The sequence below is a fragment of the Ipomoea nil genome, unplaced genomic scaffold (assembly GCF_001879475.1).
Source record: "Ipomoea nil cultivar Tokyo-kokei standard unplaced genomic scaffold, Asagao_1.1 scaffold2926, whole genome shotgun sequence".
NCBI lineage: Eukaryota > Viridiplantae > Streptophyta > Magnoliopsida > Solanales > Convolvulaceae > Ipomoea > Ipomoea nil.
The window spans coordinates 3,007,496-3,023,389 of NW_017619354.1; the positions used below are offsets into that span (position 1 = coordinate 3,007,496).

The 15,894-nt window shown below is 36.5% G+C and overlaps 4 protein-coding genes across 7 annotated transcripts; 3 read left to right on the top strand and 1 right to left on the bottom strand.

Moving 5' to 3' along the window:
• The first annotated feature begins 326 nt into the window (after positions 1 to 326).
• LOC109161878 (putative H/ACA ribonucleoprotein complex subunit 1-like protein 1) lies at positions 327 to 2,106 on the top strand. Of its 2 annotated transcripts, XM_019310437.1 has the most exons (5): positions 327 to 578; positions 690 to 838; positions 925 to 1,040; positions 1,679 to 1,721; positions 1,758 to 2,106. In XM_019310437.1, the coding sequence occupies exons 1-5, from the start codon at positions 437 to 439 to the stop codon at positions 1,845 to 1,847; spliced, it is 540 nt and encodes a 179-aa protein (XP_019165982.1). In that variant the 5' UTR covers positions 327 to 436; the 3' UTR covers positions 1,848 to 2,106. The 2 variants fall into 2 exon arrangements, with proteins under 2 accessions (XP_019165982.1, XP_019165981.1); XM_019310436.1 differs by having other exon boundaries at positions 328 to 578; positions 1,679 to 2,106.
• A 126-nt stretch (positions 2,107 to 2,232) lies between these two features.
• On the bottom strand, positions 2,233 to 4,485 carry LOC109161875 (tubulin beta-1 chain-like). The gene is made up of 4 exons (XM_019310432.1): positions 4,379 to 4,485; positions 3,585 to 3,985; positions 3,230 to 3,499; positions 2,233 to 3,121 (listed from the first exon to the last, which is right to left on the bottom strand). The coding sequence occupies exons 2-4, from the start codon at positions 3,976 to 3,978 to the stop codon at positions 2,439 to 2,441; spliced, it is 1,347 nt and encodes a 448-aa protein (XP_019165977.1). The 5' UTR covers positions 3,979 to 3,985; positions 4,379 to 4,485; the 3' UTR covers positions 2,233 to 2,438.
• A 5,965-nt stretch (positions 4,486 to 10,450) lies between these two features.
• LOC109161874 (G2/mitotic-specific cyclin S13-7-like) lies at positions 10,451 to 13,216 on the top strand. 3 transcript variants are annotated; one of them, XM_019310431.1, is made up of 6 exons: positions 10,451 to 10,662; positions 11,420 to 11,628; positions 11,727 to 11,811; positions 11,872 to 11,960; positions 12,052 to 12,180; positions 12,269 to 13,216. In XM_019310431.1, exons 1-6 carry the CDS (start codon positions 10,623 to 10,625, stop codon positions 13,019 to 13,021), a joined length of 1,305 nt encoding a protein of 434 aa, XP_019165976.1. In that variant the 5' UTR covers positions 10,451 to 10,622; the 3' UTR covers positions 13,022 to 13,216. The 3 variants fall into 3 exon arrangements, with proteins under 3 accessions (XP_019165976.1, XP_019165974.1, XP_019165975.1); XM_019310429.1 differs by having other exon boundaries at positions 11,727 to 11,960; XM_019310430.1 differs by having other exon boundaries at positions 11,727 to 11,960; positions 12,091 to 12,180.
• Positions 13,217 to 13,801: 585 nt separating this feature from the next.
• Positions 13,802 to 15,014, top strand: LOC109161688 (F-box/kelch-repeat protein At3g23880-like). The gene is made up of 2 exons (XM_019310179.1): positions 13,802 to 14,834; positions 14,911 to 15,014. The coding sequence occupies exons 1-2, from the start codon at positions 13,802 to 13,804 to the stop codon at positions 15,012 to 15,014; spliced, it is 1,137 nt and encodes a 378-aa protein (XP_019165724.1).
• The last annotated feature ends 880 nt before the right edge of the window (positions 15,015 to 15,894 follow it).

Below are 15,894 nucleotides of genomic sequence, written 5' to 3' on the forward strand. Positions count from 1 at the left end.
CATTCTTTTTTTTGTTTTTTTGGGTATAAACTCCTAACATAATACATAATCTACATAAACTCATAACATAATACACATAAACACAAAAAAAAAAAAAAATAAAACTGTAACGGGATTGGACAGACGAAACGGTATCCATCACGCCGTAACATCAACTCTCCACTAACTTATATAAACGAAGTCGTTTTGGATCAGGATACACAATGCATTGTGCGTCCTGGTGCCAAAAAGAAATAATAGATGAACCCAACAAGAATTATATATAAGAAGTATCAGGCCCAATAAGTCTTATATATCATAACAATGTGGCCCAAGAAGCCCAGAATGTTTCTGCAATAGCATAAACCCTAAACCCTTTTAACTGGAATTGGAGAACGGAGCATCCCTAGACACATACACTGAGTGCCACTTCCACGCTTGCTGCGATTGCTGAAGCATGAGACCACCGAGAGGGCGTGGCGGCGGATTTAGAGGCGGCAGGGACGGCGGCGGCGGATTTAGGGGCGGCAGAGGAGGAGGCCGAGGCTTTGGCGGTCGCGGTCCTCCACGTGACGAAGGCCCTCCTGCTGAAGTCGTTGGTTCGCTCTTCTTCCCCCCATTGCTCCTACAGAAGCACACGCGCGTATATCTGTGCTCGAATGTATGAATTAACGCTGGTTTATTTTTATTTTTATCTTTTTTTTATGCAGAGATTTCTACATTTGTGCACGCTTGCGAAGGAGATGCAGTGACGAAACTCACGAACGAGAAGATTCCGTATTTCAATGCTCCCATTTACCTGCAAAACAAAACTCAGATTGGTAAAGTTGACGAAATTTTCGGCCCCATTAATGAGTCGGTGAGTAAAGCTCCTCTTTTGTTTGGGTTTTTTCTTCATTCGTAGGTTAATTATATAACTTTATGGGATTTTTCTTGTTTCTGTAGTTCTTCTCGATTAAAATGTCGGAAGGGATTGTCGCAACATCTTATGCTGCTGGCGATAAGTTCTTCATAGACCCCGCTAAGCTTTTACCTCTCTCCAGATTCCTTCCACAACCCAAGTTTGTTTTCTTTCCCTGTTTCTATTCTTTCCAGCTGAGGTTGCTGTTTTATATAGTTATTGTTCTTGTCAGATTTGTTATGTCTTTGCCATCAAGCCAACACTCATAATTTGATACAGGGAATAAATGTCTTTTGTGCACTAATTACTCCTAGGCAATTGTTATGTCTTGTATTCACAGCTCTTTCAGCAATGTCAATATTAATATACTATGCATTTAAAATTTTCTTTCATCTAATGTATGTGGAACTATCTGTGGAGATCATTGTTTATTTGTATAATTGTGTGAATCATGAACCTTTTACTTTCTACTTGATAATTGTATTATTTTCACAATAGATTGGATATATAGATACTCTAGAACTTAGACATGAATGTCCTTGAGGTACCTATGCATTATAGAATTGATTAATGTATCGTTATTTTAAGAATTCATTCCTCCAAACGAAGCTTCAATTGATTACTCTTATTTCTTTGAAATGTCATTTTGTGTTCAGAGTAGTTTATTAAATTTAAGTAATTCGAGAATCATGACCTTGGCTACTCTAAATACATTCTCCATTATCAACTTTGTCATTTGTTGTGTTCCAGTTTCTACATTGCTCTAGACTGATTTGAATCTGCAATATCTTTTTGCAGGGGACAAGCACAAGCTGGTAGAGGTGGTTTCCGTGGAGGTGGTAGAGGCGGCGGGAGAGGGGGACGCGGTTTTGGTGGAGGTGGTTTCCGTGGAAGAGGTGCTCCACGTGGCAGAGGACCACCACGGGGTGGGCGTGGTGGTTTTAGAGGCAGGGGTGGCAGAGGGTAGAACGAACGACATTGTTTTGCTGCTTACCCTCCACATGTTGTGGTGTTTATTTAAAGGATTAGGTATCAATTTGAGCATTTCATGCTACTCTACCTTTTTAAAGAACACAAGTGTTTGTACTGTCGATTAACATTTGCTGTCCCCTCCTGCTCTTAATTTTTTTCTCTTTAACTTTCCTGTCCATCAAGCTTTTGTAGCCTTATTCCTACGTTCTTTAGCTGTTGTTTGCAAGAAAATGAAAGATGCATGTGCTTGAGTTAGCTTTTTTCTATCTTTCTTTGATCAACACATCACTTTTAGATTAATTTGACATGATGTTGGGGTATGGGCCTTTTGTGTTCTCAAATCTCAACAAATAAGAAAAGTTGGTACTTGGAGTAGGAGATGGAAATTATAACAAGGCACATTGCCGGGTTGGCAATGGACACCTAATTTATTGCAATCTCAATCTCAAAGTGAATTACATGAACAACTTCTTACTCACACCCCGAACCAAACAACTGTAACATACACAAACGAACAGAGTCTTCAGGCTCAGATCAAGATTCAAGACACACCAAATAGCTATATGAAATGGCATAACTTGTCCTTCTAGTCATCATGCTCCAATACCCCCTCTTCTTCTTCCTCGTACTCGCCTTCATCATCAGCAGTGGCATCCTGGTACTGCTGGTACTCGGAAACCAGGTCGTTCATGTTGCTCTCAGCTTCTGTGAACTCCATCTCGTCCATTCCTTCTCCGGTGTACCAATGCAAGAAAGCCTTTCGCCTGAACATGGCAGTGAACTGCTCGCTCACTCTCCTGAACATCTCCTGAATGGGTGTGGAGTTCCCGACGAAGGTGGATGACATTGACAGCCCCCTAGGTGGGATATCGCACACGCTTGACTTCACGTTGTTTGGAATCCACTCCACAAAGTAGGACGAATTCTTGTTTTGCACGTTGATCATCTGTTCATCCACTTCCTTGGTGCTCATTTTGCCCCTGAACATGGCTGAAGCTGTGAGATAGCGCCCATGCCGTGGATCAGCAGCGCACATCATGTTCTTGGAATCCCACATTTGTTGAGTTAGCTCAGGGACTGTAAGGGCTCGGTATTGCTGAGATCCACGTGAGGTGAGCGGAGCAAACCCCACCATGAAGAAGTGTAAACGCGGGAAGGGGATCAGGTTCACAGCAAGCTTTCTAAGATCAGAGTTAAGCTGGCCAGGGAACCGGAGGCAGCATGTCACCCCACTCATCGTTGCAGAAATCAAGTGGTTCAAATCACCAACTGAGAGATACAAAAGTTAACACCAAACACAAGGGTCCTAAAAGTTTGACAAACATCTTAAGGCAACCTATTGATAGATACTCAAAGTTTCGCAAAATATATACTCACAGCTGGGAGTGGTTAGTTTCAGCGTCCTGAAACATATATCATACAGTGCTTCATTGTCTAGCACCATGCACTCATCTGCATTCTCCACGAGCTGATGCACAGAAAGTGTGGCATTATATGGCTCAACCACGGTATCCGACACCTTTGGTGATGGGAACACAGAGAACGTGAGCATCATTCTATCAGGGTATTCCTCTCTGATCTTCGAGATCAGCAGGGTACCCATACCCGAACCTGTTCCACCACCGAGGGAGTGGCAAACCTGGAAACCTGTATATTGTGAACAAAAGAAAGCCATTATATTAGAGCTAAAGACAAATCATGAGGTTAAAGATAAAGGACATGCATAAATTACCTTGAAGGCAGTCAGAGTTCTCAGCTTCCTTCCTCACAACATCAAGAACCGAGTCAATAAGCTCTGCACCTTCGGTATAGTGCCCTTTGGCCCAGTTGTTTCCAGCACCAGACTGACCAAACACAAAGTTATCAGGCCTAAAGATCTGGCCATAAGGACCCGTCCTAACGCTGTCCATCGTGCCGGGCTCAAGATCCATGAGCACAGCACGAGGAACAAATCGTCCACAGGATGCCTCATTGTAATACACATTCACACGCTCCAATTGCAAATCAGAGGTTCCAACATATCGCCCAGTCGGATCTATGCCGTGCTCATCACAGACAACTTCCCAGAACTTGGATCCAATCTGATTTCCACACTGTCCACCTTGAACGTGAAGGATTTCTCTCATGATTCCTCTGACATTCACAATCCAATCTCATCACTACACTACCAAACTAATCTAGAAAATAACGAATGTATGGACAACATTGCACTATAAAACAGACAAATCAACGATCACCAAACAGAATAAACTTTACAGAACCTGATGAGAATCATGTAGAGTCTATAGAAAATACTAGTACATTTTGTCTCCGATTAATTACAATCTTCAAGAAGTAAAAAGATCATAACTTTATACATCCTCCATATAGAATCATGTAAAATTCAAACCCACAATCAAAAGTAAACTCAGAATAGACATTGAATTGTTCAAAACTTGATTAAAAATTAGCCCAACAAACAGTAAGTTCAAACACGGATTATAGGCACGTACGAACATAAACTCCAATGCAAGGTGGGAAAATTACCTTCAGAAAATAGGAAGCAATCTGATGATCAATCGGGGGTTTGAGAGAGAGAAATGGGAAGTGGAGTGTTACAGTTTTAGAAGTGTGAGAGAGACTGAGAACCTTACTGACCAATTTTATACGAGGAAGAGGAGAGATCTAAAGGCTGTAGTTGTTTCCCTCCTACGTTTTCTACACCGTTGATGCTCCTTGAGTTGCCCAATCCAACGGTTGATTCGAGGTTGGTAAGATGGCAATTATTGGTGTGGTGAGGGACATATTTCTGAACAAATAAAAACTGGAATGGAGTTTGGTATATAGTGTTTATTACTCACATAATTTTTTCACTTAATATTAGTACAATAGTACATGCCTATGGGTGTTTGTAATAAATGTTAGCTGATTGAGTTAATGAGTTTGACTAGTTGATAGTATTAACTGATGGTAGAAAATGTTTGGTAAATTAACTGTTAGATGATAGCTGATTACATGCAAAATGAAATTATCAAAAAAAATAGCTTTGAGTAGCTTTTCGAATTTTAGCGTTTTAGAGCGATAAACTATTACAAAAAATTAATTAATTAAACACTTATATTGGTTATTTAACTAGGTCAAACAACTAATAGTGGTCAAATAAGCTAATTGTCTGATAAGCTAACTATGTTACCAAATATATATATATATATATATATATATATATATATATATATATATATAAAAGTTAATAATGGTAAGTTTTAACGAGAATAAAGAATTGTGTAAGTGTAATTAAATTTAGAGTTAATCAACATTTTGGTTGCTCAATTGTTTTCCACCTGTTAATGTAGTGCCTAATTTTCAATTTCAACTAATTTCATTCTCGAACTGTTTAAAATTTTGTCAATTAAACCCTTTTAGGGACCAAAATGGTAATTTTTACATTTTAAAATTTTGTCAATTTGGTCCCTAAAACAGTTTAATTGACGAATTTTTAAACAATTCGATGATTAAATTGGAAACTAGAGACTACTTGACAATTGGGAAACAATTGAAGGACCAAAATGTTGATTTTAGCTACTACATTAGATATCAAATATATCGCCATAATCATCTCCACCTAAGCTCAAACCCATCACCTCACACACAGGGGAGCAACTTGGTACCAGTAGACCACAAAGTCCTTAGTTTCTTCAAACTTAATTGTTTCTACTCTTAAATAACATCGTTAAATATAAAAATTGAGCAAATACCAATTTTAGTCCCACGAGTATTAGCGAAATGATAGTTTTGGTCAACATGTTTAATTCCTACCAATTTTCATCCATGACTATTATTTTAGTACCAATTTTCATCCACGCCTATTGTTTTAATACCAAAATTCATCACGCTGGTAATCCCTCCGTTTAAGACATGCCGAAATCTAAAAATTTTAAGGGTATTTTCAGGCAATTTATATCGTGCACCAGGGCGTGCATTGCATTGTGTGCCTTGATGCAAAACGACGTCGTTTCACATAATTGTATAAAAAAATACACATAATTGTATAAACAAATACACATAATCATGTCAACTCTCTACAACGCCTCCCAAAACGACTTCGTTTTGGGAGGCGCGCGGTGCACAGTGCAATGTGCGCCGTGGTGCAGGGTATAACGATTGGTATTTTCATCATTTTCAACTTAAGATCCCAATTTGAGCATGAATAAAGAGATTTAAACCCTAAGATCGATCTCAATTGGTAGTTCATCCTATATATTTTAAAATTAATACACACACACACACACACACACCATACTCTAATGAGAACAAGCGCCCATGAGAGAAATAAGAACCATTTACAGCTGTCCACATGCCCAGATCAACGAATCAGATGTAATTTAAAAAAAACGACGCGGTGACATTTTCGTAAATAACTCAAACTTTGGTGCAATAAATGTGTTATAAGTGCAAGTAGCTGGTGCATCTTTGCAAGTAAAATCACTTACAAGTGCAAACATTCTTGTACCTAGGTGCAACTAATTATAATGTTAGATGCAACTAGTTATAATGTTAGGTGCATTTAGTATTGATGCTCAGTGTAAATTTTACTTGTACCAGTAATACATTTTACTTGCACTTCGATGTTTAATTATTTACGAAAATGTCACTGTGTTTTTTTTTTAAAATCAGTGTTTTTCATCTGTTAGATATAAACACGTAATTAAATGTCATGCGTTCTGAATTTTCTCCTAGACGCACGTTCTCATTTGTACGCGATCACACACACTTCATGTTTATAAAAAATTAACCAAACAAAAAAATACAAATTTTTGACATGCAACCAAATTAAAAAAAAAAAAAAAAATCATTTTATCACTTCCAACCAAACACTAAAAAATAAGATATTTTTAAAAAAAATTATTTTACATAAAACATTTTCCGTATTTTTAAACGGAACCTTACTCAACTTTAGTTTTATATCATCTTCTTGTACTAATGACAAGAGGTCCCTTCGCGTTGCAATACTTCCTCTTACTTTCACTCAAGTCTCCTAATTCTATACCAATCTTAGCATGACCTCCCTCGAAATTTGATACCTTTAACTTTATAAATAAGACATCTTAATCAAATCCAATCATGCTACCAATACTTGTTATTTTTATTGTATATACAAAAATTAATTTCAAATTTAATTCCACAAGTTTTAGTTCATTCTCCGTTGTAGTCATTGATTATAATTTTTTTTTTTTTAATTTAAGTGTAAGACTATTAAATTTTATCAATGTAGATTCTTCCAACTAAATCAATGTCAAAATTTCATCGAAAAAACTCATATATCTATCACATGCTATACTTTTAAGGATACATTTGTCCATACACCTGTCTCCCTTTAAATAATACATGGTTTTAGCTATCTGTTCTTGATAATAAATTGGATTGTTGCGCAAAGCTAAAGCTCTAGAACTACATAGATGAAAAATTAACCTCTTCTAAAATTTTCATGGGAAAGAAGAACTTAACTGTGTCAGCAATGACATCATAATCCAAAAAAGGAGACAACAAGCTCAATTAATTTCCAACTCAATTTCACCAACGAGGTCATTTTGTTTAATTTTATTTTTTCGCATGCCCAACTGCAATATATATTTTTATAACTTATAATGTACATTATTCTAAAATATAGTGTACATTATTCTAAAGCATAATGTACATTATTTTAAAACATAATGTATATTATATTGTCCCAAATGTTTCATTCTTCTAACACGTAATGTATATTATTCTAAGACGTAATGTACATTATTCTAAAACATAATATACATTATTCTAAATCATAATGTACATTATTTTTACTCATAATATTCACGACGTTATTTTCGACTGTGGTGCACACAACTGTGTGGACCGTAATTTGCCCAATTTCACCATCCAACGTTATCATAGTTCTTTTACTCGAAGGCCCAACAACATTTTCTAATAAATTGGCATTTCAATGATTTATTGATTTTTTTATGGGTATCTTCTTAATAATAATAATAGTTGTAAAATCAATATTGAGTTTCTGGACGAATAGTTGATCGAGCTCATCAATGGCTAATTTGGTCTTTTTATGGTAGTCTTTCTATTTTTTTGAACATTATTAACTCTATTATAAGGTAGTATCTGTTCTATACTTTCTACCTCTACCTAGTAGATAAGTGGGTTCACAAATTTATATTCAAAAGAATAACATGCCATGTGTGAGCTTCTTTTGGGTGAGATCTGGATATTGATTGGAACAAAAGGACCAAATTAATAAAAGTTAAATAAGTCTTACGCTTATACTTATAACAAAATTTATAGTTACAAACTGCAATTAAGAATGATCTAAAACTCGTAAACCAAAATTGAGAATAATTCCTATATAGATCATTGCAATTTTTTTTTTTTGTTTATAAATATTATATGTTTATATTATATATATATATATATATATATATATATATATATATATATAAAATCATATTATGTTAACCTACATTAATTAATACGATTTATAATATAAATATTAATATAGTTATATAATTAAAATAAACTTTGTAAAAATTATATGAACTATGTATTAAAGCATATACCGTTTATATACAATGTTATAAACTATATATTTAGAAAATTGTATAGGTTTATATACAATAAATTAGTAATATTATGATTAAAAATATAAATTATATTACTATTGAAATATATAAGTAAAATGCAGTATACATATATTATAAAATAAAATGTAAATATTAATTAAAAGTTTATAAACAACAAAACACACACATATGATGGAGTCATGGGGCCTAAGCCCTAAGACTATTTAGATTGGAAGGAAAGGTGTAGGAGCCCACTAGGAAAATGGGTGATGTTGGGCTTGGAAGGAGGAGAGTATGTAAGCACAAGAGGATATTAGGTCAAAGTACTTATGAGATCCCTATATTATAGTGTTTTATTCAATTTAGTCCTTTTACTTAAATTTTGTTCAATTTAGTCTCTGTACTTTTAAAAGTGAAACAATTAAGGACAATAACTTATATTTATGTATTTATTTTGGACCTATTAATGTAATATATTGGTGATAAAAATAATAATTTTAAATATTTATAAAATAATATATGAGTTGGCTTGTAAGTATGATGACGTGACAGATATAATGTTAGCGCCACATCAGCTATTGTCCTTAATTGTTTCACTTTTAAAAGTATAGGGATTAAATTGAACAAAATTAAGGTAGAATGACTAAATTGAACAAAACACTACAGTACAAGGACCTCATAGACGCTTTGACCGAGGATGTTATGACCATACTGGGCTTAGAAGGATGGTAAGTCCATAAGGAGGGGGGAGAGGAATGTTGGGGTTGGATGGGGTAGGTAGACCCATGGGTGTCATGACTGGCCCTAATCAGTTGACAAGGGTGGTCTTCCGGACTCACTAGGGCCACTACACGCCCGCAATGAACCCGAGTGCCCCCGCTCCCCCCTCCCATCACACCTGCGTCGCCCCTATGCTAGGGTGTAAATGGGTGATGTGGGGGTGGGGGGTGGGGTAGGAAGTAACATGTGAGGTAGGTAATGGAGGTGTGGGCATGTGCATAGAGGTTTGGACACGTGGGTGGATGGATTGAAGGGTGAATGAGACCCACACACATTACAACATGCAAATTATTTTGTAGACGTGGATCTAAATGTTCACAATTCAATTTGTGAACATTCGATAGGTAAATTGTGTATATTAGACCTGGGTCTACCTTGCAAGGTGGACCGGGGTCCATGGTATAACTGCTGCTTATAGCAAGATAAAGGGGTCCACGTCTTATAAAATGGACAATATGCTCCATTTTGGACATCATCACTTGATTCATTACAACATACCTAGCTTGGTGGTGTCTAATTTTTATAATTTTGAATGAACGCGATAAGTTATTGGTTTGAATATTTTTAGTATGTTATATCTGGATATAAATTTAGTATGGGCGTTAGATATTAAAATTTCACGTGTACTATACTTTTAAAAAAAATTATATATTTTGCTCAATATATATATATGAAAATATTTTAAATATCCAGTAAAGAAAATTACTTAAAATTTTAAACTTGTGTTATTTTCATAAAATTAATAATCCCAAAAAGTTAAATTTTAGAAATTAGAAAACAAAAAATAGAAAATAAAAATTTAAAATAAACAGGTCCTAATTGTTATTATTATTTTTTTGAATCGAAAATTATAAGATAGAAAATTTTACTTGTATTGTATTTAGTGTTGTATCTATTTTCTTCATGTCCAAGAGTTTTTAAAAGGAAAAAACATCAATGCTTAGAACAAATATAGTTAAAAATTAAAACTCCAAATAATGTTAATTTAGTATAATTATTTTAATTTTAATAATAATCTAAACATGTACTGATACAAGATAGGCTGCTGACTGGTCTTGCACTAACATCGAACCTTGCACGAGTAATCAAGAATTCCAGATAGCGTAGCTGTAAATTTTAAGGTCAATTTATGATCGTCAGATCTTCCCTCAACCAACGGCTACGATTTCAGAGAATATGACCGTTGGAGGGTTACCTTAGATGGCTGTGATTTCAAAATCATTAGACCGTTGAAGCGCCTATTCCACAGCTTTAAAGGGGGCGCCATCTCAACTCTTCAATCGGGCTTGTTCCTTTGTTTCCAGATATAGAGAAAGATCTCAGAGAGAGTTAGAAAAGGAGGAAGAACAAGGACTGCGAGATCTACCCAGAAAGAAGAAGATTTGAATTTTTACAGGCAGTCTGAAAGAATGGCTTCAAGACCCGTTGTTCAACAGCAAAATAGAGGAGGTAATCATATATTTCATATATCTGATTTGGAAGGTTTTATTCTACTATGTTTCTTTAATCTCCCTCGATTGGTGGGTTGATATGGGTTATTTCTGAGTCTTGATTTTCTTGCTGTTCCCATTTTAAGAATCGTTTCATCTAAGCCAGGGATTTGGATTTGTGTTCTTGACTGCTCATGAACTGTTTGATTTATTTCATACAGGTCTCTTGATTGGGTTTCTTTCAATCTTTCATTTTCATAAATTACTAATGTGTTTCTGATTTGATGTATGAAAACTAAATGGTTAAAAGTCTAAATTTTATGGGAATTTATTTGATTTGGAGTAATAAAGATAAAATTTATAAGAGACTCTTGTCCTTATAGATCAGAAACATTCTGTGTTAAAAAGTCTTTCTTTTTTTGGGTGTTTGTTACCCATTTAATTTTTCTGGTTTGATGAATGAAGTCAATTTGTCTGTAACTTTATTTGATTTGGAGGAATTAAGATAGTGTCCTTGTAGATCAGAAATATTCTATGTTAAAATGTCAGATATTTGGGTGTTTGTTGCTTGTAATGGAATGCATTTCTTTTTATTTTTCTTTTCATGAATTACAAAAGTGTTTCTGATTTGATGTTGATGAATATTAGTGTTAAAAAGTCAATTTTTTCTTTCAATTCATTTGATGGACTAATTAAGATGAAAATTTAAAAGAGACATTTGTGTTTATAGATCAGAAATATAAAGTGTCTTCTTTTCTGGGTGTTTTCTACTGCAGTTGAGGGAGTCCCTGGGGGAATAAAGCAAAAGAACATGGCAGCAGAGGGAAGGAACCGGCGGGCACTTGGGGATATTGGCAATATGGTTACCGTTCGAGGGGCTGAAGGCAAGCAACAGCAGCTTCCTCAGGTGTCTCGCCCCCTCACAAGGGGTTTTTGTGCCCAACTACTGGCTAATGCACAAGCTGCAGCAGCTGATAAGAACAAGGTTGGCTATAATTTCACTTCTTAATAGTGTTTTGAATGCTTAGGACCCATTATTGTGTTTTGCTGTATATCTATTCTAAAGAACTTGATTTGCTGCAGAAACCTATTGCTGTGAATGTGGGTGGGGTTGCTGCAAATCAGGCAGCTAAAGTGCCTAGAAAGCAGCCTGCTCAGAAGAAGGTTACTGTCAAGCCCAAGCCTGAAGCTGTGATTGTAATCAGCCCTGACACTGAAGAAGAAGTAGAGGTGAAGGAAAAGAAGAGCCGCAGAAAGGCAGCAGCTGAGGATTCATCTAGAAAGACTTATACTGCAACTCTCACCGCTCGAAGCAAGGTTGGTTCAGACTTATTCTCTTGATCTGATCTTTTCTCTGAAAGTCTTTTGTTTCTGTTGATGGGAATGACTTGAGTTTTCTTTGGCATAGGCTGCTTGTGGACTGAACATTAAAAAGGAGAAGAAGAAGATTCAAGATATTGATGCTGGAGATTTGTACAATGAGTTGGCTGTTGTGGAGTATGTAGAAGACATTTACAAGTTCTACAAGGAAGCTGAGGTGATTTCCTGTTTCTTCTTCTTCTTAACTTCTTCTTGTGTCCCTTAATTTTCTGATGAAAATTGTGTGTTTTGCACTGAATATACAGAACGAAAGCCGGGTTCGTGATTACATGGATTCCCAGCCAGAGATCAATGTAAAAATGAGAGCAATCCTGGTTGACTGGTTGATTGAAGTTCACCACAAATTCGAGCTCACATCTGAGACACTCTACCTCACAATCAACATCATCGATCGATATCTGGCAGCGAGGACTACATCAAAGAGGGAGTTGCAGTTAGTAGGCATTAGTGCTATGCTCATAGCATCAAAATACGAGGAAATCTGGGCACCGGAGGTCAACGATTTCGTGTGCATCTCAGACAGGGCTTACACCCATCAACAGGTCCTGGAGATGGAGAAACGAATCCTCGGTGAACTGGAATGGTACCTCACAGTGCCCACCCTATACGTGTTCCTCATCCGCTTCATCAAAGCCGCCGCCATCCCTGCCGCCGCCGATCCAGCAATGGAGAACATGGTGTACTTCCTTGCAGAGCTGGGGATGATGAACTACCCTACAATGGTGATGTATTGCCCCTCCATGATTGCCGCCTCCGCAGTCTACGTTGCGAGATGCACCCTCCACAAGACCCCCGCCTGGAACGAAACGCTCAAGCTCCACACCGGCTACTCCGAGGCGCAGCTCATGGATTGCGCTAAGCTTCTGGTTACCTGCCATTTCGAGGCTGCAGCCGGCCAGAAGCTCCAAGTGATCTATCGGAAATATTCCAACCCTCAGAAAGGCGGCGTTGCTGAGCTTCCACCTGCCAAATTTCTATTGGCCCCTCCTGCGCCATAGCTGCTGCTTGCTGCTCTCTGCTCATCATCATCATCATCTAGTTGATTCGTTTGATTCTTCCTTTTTTTTTTTAAAAATGTTTGCATTCAAGTGTTTTGAACAGCTCTGAGATTTAATCTTTAAACTCTTTACTATTTTTTTTTAATGAAATCTCTATGAACAAATTTAGTATAATATAGAAAGTTCATTCCCAAACGAAGAAGGTCACAACTATCTTTAATCTATTATTACTCCGTATTTTACTAGTATTCGGACATTGGTGATAAGTCAATGGTCATGATTCAGTTCTTATTTAAGATCAATGGTCGTGAAAAGACCGCGGCGATTTACCCAAAAATAGAAAGCGATTAAAGGGGGGAAAATCGGCGAAAAAAGTTAAAATTTTGAAATTCCCGAAACTATTTTACGGACATTGAACAACGGAACCCTTCAGATATCACCGAACCAAATCCCTCTCTTCCTTAGCCGCGAAGACACAGAGCTGTTCCGCCGCTTCTCGAAGCTTTATTGAGCTCCTTAGAACACAGAGACTTGCGATTCTGCTACTAAGATGGTGAGAAATCTGTTTAAAATTCTTTTTTTATTGTATGATGATGATGATTAGTATGTGTGTGTGTTTGTTATTATGTACCATTTAAGAATTTCTGCAACTCTGAAAGTAGTCAGAATCACATACATGCCTGTAGTGTTTGTTTTATGCGTGAAATTTATGGTTTCTGAATTGATGTAACTCTATGTTTCATACAGGCCATTAGGAATGTAAGGGCTCGGGTCAACTCCATGGGCGACCAGGGGGGAAACAACAATTCCAGCACTGCCTTGCCAGACTGCAGTTTGCCTGGTGATATAATGGAGGAGATACTGGTGCGTCTTCCAGTGAAGGTGCTGCTCCGGTTCCTGTCGGTTAGCAAGTCATGGCACGCTTTCCTCAAAGGTCATACTTTCACTAAAACATACTCCCGCAGCAATCTGCATCGTGCTGATTTATCTGCCCTGGTTTTGGATTGCCGCTATAGATTTCCTATGGATTGCTTTCTTTTCAATCTCTCCGTTCTGCGTCTTGATGCTAAATGCAGTGTTTCTGAGCTCTCAGAAATACCTTTGCCAATGTCCAAACCGAGATTTGTTTGTTCCAGCAACGCCTTGGTATGCCTTGCTTCGGATTCTGGGTCCAATGTCTGTCTGTGGAATCCTTCAACTAGGAACTGTAGGTCCATTGCAGTCCCTGATTCTAATGATCTGTCTTCAACCTGTATGAAACTTGGATATATTCATGAAATCAATGAGCACATGCTTTTGAAAGTGCCAATTGGTCGGGGCCATGGGGCTGAGGAGGGTCCGAATCCGAAATTGGTTTGGGTTTATACGTTCAGTTTGGATTACTGGAGATGTAAAGAGACCACTATCCCACCATTTGAGTGGAGGCTTATGGAATCTTCTGTTACCCTAACCTTAAATGGGGTTATGCATTGGTTTAAAAATTATAACAGAGATACTATTATTTCATTTGATTTGATGAATGATGTATTCAACTCCATAGCTGTGCCAGTCTCTCACTGCTTCCCGGATGGAGATTTCATTATTTCCAGAGATCTTGTGGTTCTTGAGGGATCCCTTTCTGTGATTGTGCATCCTGAATATAATGACTATGCTCCTGCTGGTTATGAGATATGGGTTATGACGGAATATGGGATTGAGGAATCTTGGACAAAAAAGTATTCCATTCCACCCTTTTCCACGTTCACAAGGCCAGTGCGATTCTGGAAAGCCAATAAGCTTGCCTTCAATAGTTATGATTGGATTGTTGACGATTGTGATGAGCCTATTGTGTCAAAAGTATTCTCATATGATCTTATTACCAAAAGCGTCGAGTATTTTGAACTTCCTAGGCAACTCAAAGGATACAGTCACTATTACATCAGGGATTTTGTTGAAAGCTTGTAACATGAAAATGGAAGAAATGGAGTACACGCCAAGAAAATCTAATTCCTGACAGGTTTATCTTCTTTTTGCACACCAATGGTGCTTTCAAGTGCATTTTTGTTAGTGACTAGTGTATATACATATTTTCTGCATATTGCTGTTGAATGGGTTGTTTAGCACAGGACTTAAGATTACATCACAGAATAGACATCTTTTGTTGCTTCAAAGCTTCTGGTTTTGGTTGATATCCATGCATCTTAGCAGCATGCAGTAGAGAATTAAGTCCAGTTTCTAGTGTATTTGGATTTTGGAATACGCATGTTTTTCACTTCCTTGTTCCAAAACTTCCATTCCACCCTTTTCCAAACTATAATTGTTTGTCAATCATGACCATTAAACTTGTATGTTGTATTTTTGTCTTTTCATATTTTTCTTTTGTTATTTTTTTAATTTCAACCGTCATAATTGATTTAGGACTTCACTAAAAGTCGGTTGAAAATATGATTACTAAAAATCAAAAGTTACTAAACCACTTAAAATCGGATAAATAACAAAAAAAAAAGCATAAAAAGACAAAAATGCTATTACTAAATATAGAAAAAGTCATAAGAATGACTAAAAATGTTCAAAAAATAATAGTCTGAAATGTTAAATGGCGAAAACGATAGTCTAGAACTAAATTTGAAATTGTCACCAAAGACAAGAGATCTCTGGTATAATTATTTTACTCATTCACGATTATCCTTTTTAAGAGATGTTTTAAATTATAATTATTTGTCAATTATAACCATTAAAAAATATTAAATGAATGTACAAAATCTGATGTCACAATGTCACATAAAATATGATTTTTGAAACCCTCCACTATATATATAACAGCCTTAAAATGGAAAATAAATATCATAAAACGGTTCACAGGAATTCATGACATGAAGATGTCAATACATTTG

Bases quoted from the DNA above. Each gene is read 5' to 3' on its own strand.
- LOC109161878 (XM_019310436.1), top strand. From the start codon at position 437: ATGAGACCACCGAGAGGGCGTGGCGGCGGATTTAGAGGCGGCAGGGAC. The intron at 839-924 runs GTGAGTAAAGCT...TTGTTTCTGTAG, and splicing joins TCGGCCCCATTAATGAGTCG to TTCTTCTCGATTAAAATGTC. The intron at 1,041-1,678 runs GTTTGTTTTCTT...ATCTTTTTGCAG, and splicing joins AGATTCCTTCCACAACCCAA to GGGACAAGCACAAGCTGGTA.
- LOC109161875 (XM_019310432.1), bottom strand. From the start codon at position 3,978: ATGAGAGAAATCCTTCACGTTCAAGGTGGACAGTGTGGAAATCAGATT. The intron at 3,500-3,584 runs GTAATTTATGCA...CACAATATACAG, and splicing joins GAACTCTGACTGCCTTCAAG to GTTTCCAGGTTTGCCACTCC. The intron at 3,122-3,229 runs GTGAGTATATAT...TGTATCTCTCAG, and splicing joins GAAACTAACCACTCCCAGCT to TTGGTGATTTGAACCACTTG.
- LOC109161874 (XM_019310429.1), top strand. From the start codon at position 10,623: ATGGCTTCAAGACCCGTTGTTCAACAGCAAAATAGAGGAG. The intron at 10,663-11,419 runs GTAATCATATAT...TTTCTACTGCAG, and splicing joins TCAACAGCAAAATAGAGGAG to TTGAGGGAGTCCCTGGGGGA. The intron at 11,629-11,726 runs GTTGGCTATAAT...GATTTGCTGCAG, and splicing joins CAGCAGCTGATAAGAACAAG to AAACCTATTGCTGTGAATGT.
- LOC109161688 (XM_019310179.1), top strand. From the start codon at position 13,802: ATGGGCGACCAGGGGGGAAACAACAATTCCAGCACTGCCTTGCCAGAC. The intron at 14,835-14,910 runs GTGATGAGCCTA...TGAACTTCCTAG, and splicing joins TGATTGGATTGTTGACGATT to GCAACTCAAAGGATACAGTC.